At 34.3% G+C, this 15,259-nt stretch overlaps 1 protein-coding gene across 1 annotated transcript; it reads left to right on the top strand.

The window, feature by feature from the left end:
* The first annotated feature begins 1,614 nt into the window (after positions 1 to 1,614).
* LOC126780399 (uncharacterized) lies at positions 1,615 to 8,442 on the top strand. Its single transcript, XM_050504869.1, has 13 exons — positions 1,615 to 1,676; positions 1,944 to 2,097; positions 2,421 to 2,593; positions 3,455 to 3,568; positions 4,580 to 4,780; positions 5,139 to 5,293; positions 5,458 to 5,602; positions 5,801 to 5,952; positions 6,341 to 6,554; positions 7,011 to 7,226; positions 7,549 to 7,716; positions 8,057 to 8,148; positions 8,335 to 8,442. Exons 1-13 carry the CDS (start codon positions 1,616 to 1,618, stop codon positions 8,440 to 8,442), a joined length of 1,953 nt encoding a protein of 650 aa, XP_050360826.1. The 5' UTR covers position 1,615.
* Positions 8,443 to 15,259: the final 6,817 nt, after the last annotated feature.

A 15,259-nucleotide genomic window follows, 5' to 3' on the forward strand; every position in this document is an offset into this window, starting at 1 on the left:
AATGGGAGAGGTGAAAAGTTTATTTGAAAGAAAGTTTTCGAGTGCGACGCACGCGTACGAAAAAAAAACTAATAATTGAACAAATTTCAAAGTTTACAAAAGGTAAGCAACTTTTTTTTAAATGAATAATTTATATTATTTTTTAGGTTTGATATTTAATATAATTGGCAAAATGATAAAAAAAGTTTATGTATTAAATATTACAATGGATTTGTTATATTGGTAATAATTACATCTTATAAATTAAAAAATACTTAATATTCAATAAAATGTTAAAAAACCCTATGATTATTAAAGTGTATTACTGTCACATTGGATAATAAACATTTTTTTATACAATGTCAAATGTATAGCGATTGCGAATTTGTAAAAGCTATATGTTCCCGCTTTTACGCATTTTATGTTTAAATTTTATTTTATTCTTGTTAGCCTTAATTAAATTTAACTACGTGCTTACTTTTGTTATAATTACTATAATATAATACGGTTTAAAAAAAAAGTGAAATAAAATCATTGTTGTTAATGATTTCTGATTTTATTTATTTCTTTTTTTAACAACAATGTTAAATAATTCTGTTTATTTTTTCTTTTTGATAACTAAATGAAATTTAAATTATCTCTTTAAATCGACATGTTTAAATTATGTCTTTAAAATATCCAATTCAACTATTTGAATTTGTTAAAGTTATTTATCTATCTTGAAAGAATGAATTTAGAATTTTACTTATAAGCTTTGCGAACTTAAGAAAACAGAAATTTTTTTAGACACATAATAAAAATGTATATATATGTGAATAAATTGCGATATTTTAGACCAATAACAAATATAGAATAAGGTTGACTTATTCGTTGTTTATCAAAAACGAGATACAGTAAGACATAATACAGAAACAAAAATATATATGTCCAATAAAATAAATACATATTCGTCATGTGCAAGAACTGAACCCGCGAGTCCCGATATCGTTGACAATTCTAAAACTATTTTACCTTTCTTACAAAGAATTCTGGCTTATAGTCGTTATGCTAATTTAATTGGGTTTTGTCATACAAGGCGCTCAAATCGCTTTTTCCACTAATAGGTGCCCGTTTTATGACAACATAATACGTGAGTCACCCCCGAACGAGGGAGGTTGCGTGTAGAAATGCATTTTCTTGCGTCCACCGTAATTTGAACTGCCTGTCCCCTTAATACATTCAACAATTGGATTAAAAGGAAGAAAGGCTTAGCGGTTAAAAGATCAAGTAAAGCTGGAACCGTATATGTAGATAAGGCCGTATGTCCGTACGATTGAACTAATTTATTTTTGTTTGAGTGACTCACTATAAATAATGATTAATCTTATCTATGAAAAAAGTTTTAGGGGACTTATTTTTTTAAAATCACTATAAATGATATTGATTTTATGGGATTTAAGCGAAAGTTACTGATAATTATACCTTATTGAATATTTTAGTAGCTGTGCAACTCTTAAATTTCTACCACGCGTATTTTGTAAAAAAAATATCATATCAGTACTAACTTATATAGAAAGTAACCATAAAATTTTACATAGATATAAATGTATATTTTTTAATTTAAGTTTTCATTATTATATATTTCAGCCATAACATGATGTCTTATCCAGTTGTGTTCTGCATTTGTTTGGTGACATACGTCCTTGGCTTAGACTCAGGTATAATACAGTTACTGATACAGAGAATTTTTCAATAGTTGTCTCAATTGCACAAAAATAATTATTAAATAAATTGTAAAAATAATTGATGTTTTTCAATTTTTTTATAATACTTACGTTATAAGATATACCAACGTTATAAGATATTTTTTAATAATTTTGGAATTGAAAATCTTTGAAAAATTAATCATTTTTTTATTGTGAAAATGGTCTTTATATTAATTATTATTTGTTACGAATAAACCTAGAGTATTTTAAAATTTGCAGACGTAGTTGTTCTGCGTGCTGTGCGAGGAAGAGACGCCCGGCTACCGTGTGGTCAAGGAAAAGTGTTCTTGGATGGCCCAGACTCTTATGTTCTGTGGCTAAAGAATGATAGGGACTTCTTGTATAGATTTCCCAACGAAGAAACGGAGCGAAGGTAAGATCAAACAGTCTACAGTATAATTTACATACACTGTCGCTAGTATAATTTTATATAGTTTGTTGTTTAATGTTTAAAACATATTGATCAATCATACAAATAGTTCTATAAACTGAATGGGCTTAAAATATATATTTTAATTTCTAATCAGTTTCACTTGATGAATTTATCAAGGAATGCTCGACATATTTCAAAATGCTTCGATGCCTATCGTTACGGCGCGGACATCTCGAATCTTATATATTATATGTCGCTAGCAGTCCTCGTTATTCCATGTCTGTAGTTTAAGGCTACTTTTCAACAGTATTATTATATTTTAGGGTCGTTAACCAAAACCATTTATTCGGAACGTCATGTGACGCAGGAGTTTGCTACGATGACACCTCTCTCCTTCTGAAGCGTGTGAGTGAGCAGGACAGCGGTATTTATCGATGTAGAGTTCACTATCAAGCTTCACCTTCCCTTGATTACGTGATCGATGTGAGGTTGGTAGGTAAGTAAACAAATTAACATTAGCTAGCCTGTTTGTGCCATCAAAACGATGATGTCTTTGAAATCGTAAAGATACTTCTTCTTTTTCACTGAGATCATAAAATATATAACGAAATGTCGCGAAAGTTTGCTGTTCCGTTTCACAAATTTGCAGATAACTTAATCATTTGCTTATTTCTCATGAACCCCATATAGTAAAAAACTAAAATAATACATACATATTCATTTATTTACGAAGCCTAACGACAATCTGCGAGCTTTTGCATAACCCGAATCCCGCGGGATATATAGGCAATGTTCAGTCTGACAAATACCGGGATTGCATTCTCTAGCTGCCATTTGCCACCATCAGCTGATTCATCGACAACATATGTACCTATTTTTAATTGGTCGACAATATTTGTGATGATTAGTAGATATTTTAATTAAGTTTCGAGAATAATGTAGTTCATGTTGAACTTATGTTGAACTACATTGTTCTCGTTCTGTTTTCATCGCTTTAATAATATTTCTAACTGTGCCATCTGTTACTCATCCCACAATTTATATTACAAGTCATTCTATGTTAATAACAAAATTGAACACGCTATCTTCACCCTTTTTTACGATTATAGTATTTTGTTTTAAAAATTATATATGACGTAGATTCATAGGCACAGTCTTAGAAACGTAGTATGTTTATTTAAAAAACACATTCTATCTTTAATTTTCATATATAGTATATAAATCATATACAATAGATAAATCTTGCATTTTCGGAGTAAATCAGTTATGTAAGCCAATATAATTCTTATTATAACAATTTAATTTTAAAAGAATTAAAACGTAAAAAAAATTAGAAATCAACAAAATATTTTTGCAGATTCACCTGGACTTCCAAGAATTTTTAACGAAATGGGAGAAGAAATCAAGAGGGGATACGTGGGCCCACTCAGTCTTAATTCGGAACTTACGCTGATCTGCGAAGTGGACGATGGTAGTTGTACAAGTATATTTTACATAAATAAATGTTCTTCTGCTGAGGAAAACCTTGAATATTTTTGAGATTTGAAACTTATTTAACCATGCTGGTCCAATGTCGGTTAGAGTAGATACGTTCATTATATACAAACTGGTACCTTTGCGATGTTATTCTCACCGCCAAACACTAGACAACCCATTATAAACACAAATTAAGCACACGAGAGCTCAGTGGTGCTTCATAACGGTCATTCTTCAGTTGATATGTTTTAGCTACTAGACCATCTCGGGTCTTTATAAAAGAATTATAAGCAATCAAAGTATGTATTTGAGATAAGTTTTGTTACGTTATTGTCTCGCACTAATCACCGTGTTAAGTTACTCTGTTCATTCGGTATTACGGTTGTATGTTTGTCTTCAATGTGATCTTAAACTAAATAAATTAATTCGTTTATGATAAAACTTTGGTCAAGTGTTTTTGTAGATCAGCGAAGCCCTGGGCCAAAAATACAAGCTTTTTTATTTATATATATTTTAATAAAAATACCCTTATTCTAAAGAAAAACATTTTCTTAATGTATAAAAATAGTGTTACAAACTATATGCCAAATATAGACTTGCTTAGCATGCAAATAAAATTTGTGCTTACGTGTATACTCTAAATGACAAAAAAAAAACTTTAAATTACATACCTAATAGTTTGTGTTAATAAAATATATAACTGAACTTTTGGCGTCAACTATAACATAAACGAGTGTATATTAACATGATCTAACTGTGACAAATTAGTATCATATACCAACGAAGCAAGATTGGTTTAATTTTTAACATATTTTTAAGTTCTACTATTCATTATTGGTGTGTATTTTTATGATTTACCGTAACTATAGCGCCCTAAAAGCGTCTTTAACCACCTAATTAGATGAACCACTTAATGATGATATAATATACTATTTAATTGCTAAATATTTAATAGTAAAAGTCTTGTAATCAATTTAACCACACATTTTAGTAAAATTACAATTAGATCAACCGGACACGCTGGTGTATTGGCGCCGTAATGGGGTCACTATTGAGCGCGCTCACACGGCACGTGCTGGCGTGCTTCGTGCAGAGGTGCGTGTGCGCAACGCAACACGCGACGAACTCGACGCGCACTACGAATGTCTTGCACAAAATGCTGACGTCACAGAACCGCTCATTGCTAGTGTGGTTGTCAAAATGTATCGTAAGTCAATTAACTGTTTTACAACTAGCAGTAATCTATTGTAAAAGATGGATATTTAAATTAGCTATACGCAAATTCTATCTTTTGTTCATCTCACATAACCATATATTATTATCATCTTCTTCATTAAATTATCCGTTACTTATGGAATTAATATAATTAATACACTTGTTATTTAAAAGTCTATTAGATTCAATTCGTCTTCATAATTTATTTGCTATTAAGCCAATTTAGTTTTTCAAACATTTTTTTGTTCTTTATATCGAATTATTGAAGCATTACAGTTACTCAACTTTTCAATTTACTTTTTGTGCACCTACCTAACTTTATAATTTAATCATTTTCTTACATAACGCAGTTCCTCCTCTTCAAGTGGAGATTCGACTTAACAACAACTTCGATTTCGAAGCGGGTCAGCCACGTGTCGTCGACTGTGTGGTAGTAGGCTGTGTTCCACCACCCGCCATCACGTGGCATCTAGGAGATACTTTGCTTAGACCTACTGTACATAAGGTAAGAGACAATCTCGAAATATTATTTGAAAAAAAAATAACAATTTTGTAGCCTTTTAGAAGAGGTACAACAAGTTATTATGCAGTGATATCATATCGATAGATGTGCGACTTGAAAACAATTCTGTTCATTTGATATGAAATATATACCATTATATTTTTCAGGAATTACATGACGGCAACTACACGGTGTCATCATTAACGCTGGCGCCGTCTCTACGCGACAGCAAACACGATCTCGTGTGTCGGGCTCATAACTCTCATCTGCCCACTTCAGTCTTTGAAGATAAAGTCACCTTAAACGTTGGATGTAAGTGCTTTCTTTGATTTTAATGATTTTGTGGTCTGTTTTAGGTTATGTACCAACTCTAGACATAGAAATGTTTTAACGTTTGTTTTTATTTAAATTTTTATAGTTCGATGTTAGTACTATTTTTTTCTGACGAGGAGCTTTTTTATTACTTTCGTGAAGAACACTCGTAAAGAACATTTTTAAAACTTCTTTTAGATCGACCTATTTGTCTCACAACTCGCGAAGAAACTGTTGGTGCAGTTCTCCACGAGACGGAAACAGTGACGTGCGTCGTTGAAGCGTCTCCGAAACCATTGCAGTTTAGTTGGACGTTTGCTGATTCAAGAACACTTTATACTAGCGTTAAGGTATAGACTAAAATAAATTCGTATTTACTTATGCTGTATTACTTGTTTTATTATTAGATATGAATGAAAAAAATGAGATATATAAAATGTTCGGGAGATAGTTACCGAAATTTCTTAGAAATTATAGTTAGATTAAATTAAAATAACAGCCATAGCGGTGGTCATCAAGCCGTAATTGAAGGACAAATAAATCGTACTCGTCGCATAAATAATGGATGTCAAACGACGTCTGGCATAAAGATTATTATATTTTTCGATATTCCCTAAAAATAAACCCTGCACTAGCGAAATACCATATTTAGGTACCTCGTTGGATTTATAGCCCACCGGAACAATTATCTTATATGCGTTCAATTAAAAAAATATGTATATTGTTACACGCATCCAGAATGTGGCGGGACACCACAATAGGTATTCCTCGACTCTGACGTGGATGCCTCGAGACAGTGACGTGGGCTTGCTGCTGTGCCGAGCGACTAATGCATTTGGGGAACAGAAGCGGCCTTGTTCCTACACCATCACACCTGGAGGTCCGCCGCATGCTCCCGAGTGTGCCGTCTTACGATCCTACCCGAATGCTGTTAGAATTCAGTGTCAAAAAGGTTAATTATGTTAAATATTTACAAATTTATGTTCTAGGACTAGAAGCGTAATAACTATGTATTGTCGACTGATGCTTAAACTTCTTTTATTTACGAAAAAAATGAAACCAGCTGATTTAGATACACCTGTTTGCGTTTCGTTGCGTTGCGTTATATCAATAGAAAATGAAGTATCTTATTTTATTGTGTTTCATGACTTCTTTCATGACTCCTTGAGAGTTTGAAAGATATCTTAATATAAAATGACATTTAAAAATGACTTTAAAATTTATAACCGGATTTTTAGTCATGTTGTTAGAAAGCTGCATTTACATAACCTCATACAAGAAAATAATGGATTTTGGAAAATAAAGAATGTGTAAACTATTTTTTATCTCACTCTATAGTCTGAAAAATAGAATTTGTTCTACTTTAGACTTTTAAAATAAAAATGTCCACTATTGTTTTTCTGTTCAGGTTGGGACGGCGGTCGGTCTCAGATAATCCATCTAGAACTCCACAATTCGGATGGCTCAATTTTTCAAAATATATCTAATGGAGCCGGTCATTTCCACTTACCCGATGTAGATGATACCAGAAACTTGACAGCATTGGTATACGCCAGCAGTTCCAGGGGACGCAGTGAGACTAAGACTGTCCATTTACAAACCATAACACCATTGAGCCCTTCAGGTAATAAATTCTATAGGTAGTAAACATAATATGGTAATTTGAATATTTTACTTTTTCTAAGTAATATCGTTTTTGTAAAAAAAGTCGAGTCATTCCTAAAAACCTAATTCTTACTAACATTATCGAAGACACGGGTAGAGGTGAAGCTAGTCTCAAATAAACAATAAATAAATAAAAATTGATCCAATAAATAATATATTCTATTGATAAATAAATATTGTATCTGTTTTTTTTTTCGAATAGTTCAATGACTAAAACGTAATGAATAACCTTTGTTCCGTTACAAATTGTTTTCCATATTAATTTAAAGAGTTTTTAATAGCCGTGACAGAAGATGTACCGATGCGTTCGTGGACGCGGTGGCTGGAAGTGACGGCGGGAGCGGTAGCCATAGCAGCAGCTGTCGCTGCCACCGCTGTTTGCATTAAGCTATTGAAGGCAAAGAGAGACAATTCAGAACTCAACCCGGATTTAGTGCCGCGATCTGATGGTGAGATAGTTATTTACTTATGTATTCGAGACCATAAAAATAACAGATGCTAAATGATGTTACCAACTGGCATAAGATATTTATGGTGAGATATATTATGAACGAAGGCTATGGCTAAAAGGCTTATTTGAGCAAAAAAGAAAATCGATGCACTAATATAAAAAATCTTTAATCATTCTAAGAGATAAACGAAATCCGATTTAATTTTTATTTCGCAAATAAGAAAGAGATACGATGAGACCCATCTAGGAACTGATCATTTTTTATATAGAAGCAGTTCATTTTGCCAAATTACTATATCATAGTATATTATTATCAGTTAAATATTATGTTCTCAAAGGTACTTTTCATCGAGAGCCAGATTTCGCGAGAGAAGAACGAGTGCTGGGTACAACTAACATCACCGTTAATCAACTGGCTGCTTGTCAGAATGTAAGTTCAATTGCTAATAAATAGTATTAAAATAATGTAATTATATAAAAGTAGCAAACTGTAAATGTCCCACTGCTTGGCAAAGCCTTCTGGTTGACCAAACATTATACGGTGCAGTGCTGAAGCACACTGCCTCGACTTCAAGTTAATGGGATAAGGTAAAGCGAATGATGTTTTATATTTTAGCAATATTCAGCGTCTCCGGTGCCGACGTGTCGGGTTCTCGTCGGTTGTGGAACTCATTCACCTCCTCAAGACGCTTGTCCTGCCAGCCAACATTCCTACTACGTATAAACTTTGAACATAACTACTGTACTAATTTATTCCAACAATTATTGTACAATATTCAATGGAATATTGTATCGTAGAATGTGATTGATCTAGTCAAACTAGTCGCATATCGATTTGGAATAAAAAAAGCTTCTAATTTTTATAGTTTAGTAACAGCCTGTAAATGTCCCACTGCTGGGCTAAGGCCTCCTCTCCCTTTTTGAGGAGAAGGTTTGGAGCTTATTCCACCACGCTGCTCCAATGAGGGTTGGTGGAATACACATGTGACAGAATTTCGATGAAATTAGACACATGCAGGTTTCCTCACGATGTTTTCCTTCACCGAAAAGCACGAGATGAATTATAAACAGAAATTAAGCACATGAAAATTCAGAGGTGCTTGCCCGGGTTTGAACCCACGTTCATCGGTTATGATTCACGCGTTCTTACCACTGGGCCATCTCGACTTTTATAGTTTAATATCGAATAATTTAATATCAAGTAAAGTTAAAAATTTCTGATCCTATAGCATAGCATATCAAATAATAAACGTATTTTAATTCACATGTACGAATTTACATACCACGTATGTCGATTAGGAATTGGTTGTTATTTTTCCGAACTAAAATTTGTTTATTTAGCTTGAATTATTTTTTTACTACTTAAACTTGAACAAAATTGATTAGATTTTTATTTAAATAATTTCCCTTAAAATCTTTTAGTTGTATTTATTTCATTTTAAACAAATAATAACAACTGCATGTCTTAGTTAAAAATTTACGATTCACGTTCACATATAAACGACTTAATATTAACAAAATGCTTTGCTTAACATTTTATGTAAATACTTAACTAGAAATTAAGTAAACTGTATTATATCTATATAGTATTGTATATTTTACATTTCTTATACTAATTGTGTTACAACAGTCCACGCGAATTTATATTACAAATAAAATGTACTACATAAAAATAAACTTATGTAAAATTGATTTATGTTTAATTAAAAGCTACTTTTTAAGAATCTTACTTTTTTAAATACCTTTTAAAAAGTATTTTACGGCCTGAATATGGAAAACAACCCTTTGCTATAATATATATTTATTGTGCGACTATTGAACCAAACTTAACTTGTGTTTGTAAAAGTAATTGGTAAACATCTCCTTAAAAGGAAAATCTTACAGCCCGTTATACTACAACGATTTATGTAATTTTGTTTGTTGCAAATAAAATAAAATAGGACGAACAGTTTCTGTGACATATGACTGTATTCCTTCCTATACTACGAACATATACGTTCGTAAAATTTTAGTAAATATCAATGTCCATTTTATGTTATGCGTTATACGCATGTAAGTGACTAGACTTAAGCTTGCAATAAATGTCGCAGACGTGACAAAGAAATTTGTGAAGAAAAAATGACATGTTATAGACACCTTTTTTAAATAATGTTTGTTACAATTATCTTAGTTACGTATTCTTTTCCTATGAAGTAATATTTATTTCTTTGATTAGATCTCTATATAATTTCACAAACGGCCCGCCCTGACTTCGACCTGGTTGAACAATTATCTAACTTAGTAGACAGTGCGTAGGTATAATTTATTTTAAAACGAATTCATCACAGGAAGCGTTCGATAAAATACACCGTCAAAAACTCCCATAATTTTGTCTCTTAGAGTTCTGTCTACGGCTTCTGTGTGCGAGCTCATTGTACATTCGTCTCACATTATCAGACAGAATAAGTTGGCCTGGTTTTTTTTTAACAATTATTATTACATTTTTATAACATAAACAAGTATATTATAGGTAGGCAGACTGGCATGGCTCACATCTGATGCTACTTTTATTGAAAATAAATATAGCCTATGTTACTCGTTCATAATGTAACTTTCTGTAGCTGAAAGAATTTTTAAAACCAGATTAGTAATATTCCTTTATAATATTAGTATATAGTGTATAAGTATAGATAGTATACCCGAAAACTATGTTTGAGTTGGCTTTATATATGTAACTATATTTATGATAATATACGGTTTATACGGAAGAACATACAAACACATTCCATAATAGCTGTTACACTATAAATACTAGATATTAAAAAAACTGGTTATCTGTGCTTTCCGATTGTATGAGGTACAGATAATGTTGTTAAGCAATAGTATATGCGTGTATAAAAAAACAGGCAGTCATAGGGACTGCTGATAGAAGTGAAAACTTGAAAAGTGCCTGTGTCATGTGCAACAGGCACAGTTGTTGTGTCGTGTCACAAAACGCCGCATCTTGTTCAGAACTCCGAGTATCCGTGAGGCTGTTTTTATAAAAGCCTCGATGTAATCCCTTGGATTAAGGTAGCACCGAACTTCAATCCCCGGTATCGCAATTTTGCTATACATCTTCAGCGTAGTGCCACAGAGGGAGAGAAGAGGAGAAAATGGTGTCTTTTTAGCTGTGAGAGCGCATACCTGCGTTTTTTTGGCAATAAATTCAACAAAATTATCAGAGCCTCCTTTGGCGATGAGTTCTAACGCCCTATCGAGTTCAATAATAAGATCCTCTCGCCATAAAACACGGAGGCTAAACTTAAGCAGGAAGCTTATTCAGGTATAAACCTGAACAGGCAGACTATGCCGGCAGCTTGGAGAGATGTGTCAGACAATGCCGAAAGCCTTGGAGATATCGAGGCTGACAGCCAAAGATTCGCCATGCCTGTCGATAGCTTTAACCAAAGGTGTGTTACGTACGCTAGAAGATCACCTGTGGACCGTTTTGGTCGGAACCCGTACTGACGATCATTAATTAGGCAGTGGTCTTCTAGGTAATGGATCAGTTGGTTGTTAAGTATTCGTTCCATTACTTTACAAAGTACTAAAGTGATAGCTATTGGCCGATAATTTGCCAGGTCAGACCAATCCCCTTTTTTGGGAACCGCTAGCACATTAGCTCTTCTCCAAGCCCCCGGCACACATTCTGAAGAAAGAGAGAAAGTTGGAATAGGCGCGTTAACAGAAAAGACAGATCCGCTGCACACTTCTTCAGCACTATGGCTGGTATTCCATCGGGACCGCTGGCTTTCCGTACATCAAGTGATTGCAGCTCTGCACGCACATCACGTTGCGTGATTTTGATTTCAGGCATCGTGTGGCCACATGAAGGTATTGTTGGTGGCAGCGCACTACAATCATCGATCACAGAGTTATTGGCAAAGTGTTTTGCCAGGATTTCGGCTTTCTCCTGCGGACTGTGAGCTAGCGATCCATCCGGATTCCTAAGCGGTGCCAGTGAAGGTTGACAGAAATTGTTTTGTACAGACTTGGTCAGACACCATATAATCACATTGTAAATCTGATTTATTTTAAGAGACACTACTAGACTACACGAATACTACACGTGTCTCGCTAGAAATTGATTTACAAAACAGTGGCATAGTTAAAATATTAATGATTCAAAAATACTTTATTCTAAAATTTATTTTAATAAATACATTTTTATTTTACCTATTTTTGTACGAAGAATTGAGTGGGATTTTCGTTAAACTGAATCCCACGCTGGCAAAGCCGCGGGTTTTGCTAGTGCTAAATATTTGATAACTTAATTCAAGTTTATATTTTTAAATTTATATTTTTTGGTATTTATAAACATTATCTCCTTCTCTGGTCTAAGCGTTAAACATATTAATTAACATTTTATCGTTCGCTTATAATATTGGCGTATAGGGAATTGAGCGCTCTAGAAAAACATATCTTAAAAACTAGCACAAATGTGAATCAAACTCGCTAAACAAAAATACAATTTCACGACTTGATTTACAAAAGATAATTGAGAAATATTATTACATGTTTGCAAATTCCCAAACATTATATTTCTTATGACGTCATAGTGTGTGAAGAATGTAAAGAAACCGTTAAAAGGTCTCGTCGGTTGATACGTTGAAGTAATTTTTGAATAAAAAAGTTATATTACAATTATTATTCCAATGAAATATGCATTAAAAGTATTAAAATGCAAGGGGATAAAAATAAACGGTTAAAAGCCTATATGAGATAAAAAAAGAAAAGTAATAATAATAATTGATAATTTAATCATATAACTAATCGTAATTTACTTACATAAAAAGTTATAATATGTTTATCTCATTGTTTGCAAACATAGTGGATGATTCATATAACTCTAAACAACTTAAAGATATGTTTGCCTACATTTTAAGCATTATTTATTTATTTTAATTTTATATAGGTGCTACTTTTCTCTCGTAGACTTCGCAATACAATATAATATCTGATTCATCGCTAAGCCCCGAAGGCCCGCTGGCCGTCGTCCGGCTATGTCAATAAAGTCCGCCTTTCGAAACGTAATCGGCACAAAATTAAGATGGTAAAAAACTTCCTAACGTCACATACAAAACAGATTGTATTTCCAACTCATAAAGTTTTAAATAGTAGATGGTATTTGGAGCTCCAAATTCTTCAATATTATTTTAATTCGCAACGATCTAATGCATTGGTATTACGGTCGCTTTTCCATTAATAGTTTATCGTTTAAGTCCGACGAATAAAACTGATATCGATGTACCGATTTAAAAATGGTTACCTAACAGAGCGTATCACAGATCCTACTCTTTGAGAAATACCGTATTACGAAGGCGTTTGTAAAATTAATGTAAAGCAAACACAAATAAGCAACTTAGAATACTTGAAAAAGTGTAATAAATGTCAGATACTAATTTGTGTTTATTTATTTTAGGTGACCTCATTTACAATGTGATGGACAAACGTTGATGCAACCAATGATCGCTTTGTTTTTGTTCTTAATAGAATAAAGTTATTGCATGAAATACCATACTCATATTGATTCTCAACACAGATAGTTAATTAACTACGACATGCGGGAATAATAGACATTCAATTGGAGCATCAATCAATCGCCCATCATTCGAAACCTACAAATAATTCAAATTAATTTAAATAGGTGGTGGATAGGGGTACGTCATTCCAATAGGTTGCTAGCGGAATAATCGAACGCAAACTAAAACCAATAGGCGTGAGTGAGCCTTTAGTCGTTTTAGACAAGGCCAACCCGTAATGCGCATTAAACGGAACCGTGGGTATCTCACATTGTGACACCGTGTGGAAAAAAAAATCTCCAAAAAATCATCCACAATCCATAGTGGCTTCACAGCGCGATGTCGGGATGGCGCGTTGTTGAAGGTGTCAGCGTCATTTGTTATGCAAACGGCACATTGGTGCTGGCATCGGAGAAGAATTTTGAGAGAACCAAAGAGCTCGCCGAGTTTGAGATGAATATCGACGACGTTAAGATCTGCGAGTTGGGCCATCGGATAGCATCTCATAAGACGGAGGCGCTATGATTCCATACACTGCAGAAGAGCAGTGCACAGGCTGTCGGGCGTCCATCGCTGCAGGTTTCCGCCCTTGGACATTCGCGGATAAGAACGCGAGGGTCTATCGACCGATCCGCATCCTCCGTCAGAACAGTGAAAGCGCGGGAATACTGGAGGGCTCTTGCGACGTGGCGCGATGGTCTCTGCCAAGAACGATCCGCGCGCAAATCCATCGTTGAAGTGATCCTACCAGCCTTCGAAGCCTAGATGAGACGAAAGCGATGAGTCCCCTTCCGACTTACATAAGTAATAACCTGTCACGGTTGTTTTGGAGAATATCTGTGTAAGATCGGATGCGAATCGACGACGATATGCCACCACTGTGGCGCGGACCGAGTCACCACTCAGCATTCGTTGGAGTCGTGCCCCACCTTGAGAAGGAGATCACGATTGTTCGCAGGTCTCGTCCGTAAGGTCGGACAAGACCTCTCCCTGCAAGCAATCGTGTCGGTGATGTTTCGCAGCGAATCGGCGTGGAGGGCCGTAGCCTATTTCTGTGAGACCGTCATGGTCCAGAAGGAGACAGCGGAGATGGAACGGGAAAAGCCCGATCTTGCTCGTTATCGTCTCGGCCCTGCCACAGCCCCGACGTTCGCGCTGCTGTACGCTGGAGAGAGGGGACCGGGGGAGCGAGATTACCTTTGCCTTCTGAGAAGAACCACGAGTGGAGCATAGCACGGAAAGGGCCGCGGATGCGTTATATCAACACGATCACGCAGCCTCTCCTATCCGTGCCGAGGACGGTCATCACAGTGGTTTTAGTGGGTAAGAATCCCACACAAACTAAGGGAGCCGGATATCTTTCGAGAGGTATCACACATGAAAAAAAAAGTGAATATTGATAATTGCAACTCGACGTCTTAATACCTTTTATAATTAAGACACCATTTTTATCACGTATATAATACCATTGTCTATAGTTAAACTTATATAAAGGGTACTAAAGTTTATTATCAACGTCAAAAGTAAAATTTCTATGTACCCATAAATAACGCTATGGTCATTGTATTTTGAACTGTATTGTCATGTGCCATTATGTAACACCGTTATTATTCTGGAGATACAATAGTGATCGAGAAAGTTAAAGGGTTGACCGAAACAACCGGTGCCGAGGCCTTTTATCGCTTGAACCACAGTATGGCAGTAGTGTAGTCAGTACTAACGCCAGTACTTTGCGATACTTTATTAGATACAGTAAAAGCGTAAGCGTTTATACATTTAAAATGCTCTGTTTTGTATTTTCATATTTATTCATTTAAAATAATTCAGAAATATATCAAAAACTAATTCAACTATAAAATCTTTTTTATTGCGATACAATTGCATTATTTATTGGTATCTGATTATTAATATAATAATTTAAGAGGTAAACAAATCTAAACTATTTAAAAATTATGATTGCTTAAAAAATATATATTAATCGCGTAGTAAAGCATAAAT

Source organism: Nymphalis io, chromosome Z, assembly GCF_905147045.1.
Source record: "Nymphalis io chromosome Z, ilAglIoxx1.1, whole genome shotgun sequence".
NCBI lineage: Eukaryota > Metazoa > Arthropoda > Insecta > Lepidoptera > Nymphalidae > Nymphalis > Nymphalis io.

Excerpts from the sequence above, each read along its gene's own strand:
- LOC126780399 (XM_050504869.1), top strand. The coding sequence starts at position 1,616 with ATGTCTTATCCAGTTGTGTTCTGCATTTGTTTGGTGACATACGTCCTT. Across the intron at positions 2,098-2,420 it reads AACGAAGAAACGGAGCGAAG|GGTCGTTAACCAAAACCATT; the intron begins GTAAGATCAAAC and ends ATTATATTTTAG. Across the intron at positions 7,717-8,056 it reads TTTAGTGCCGCGATCTGATG|GTACTTTTCATCGAGAGCCA; the intron begins GTGAGATAGTTA and ends ATGTTCTCAAAG.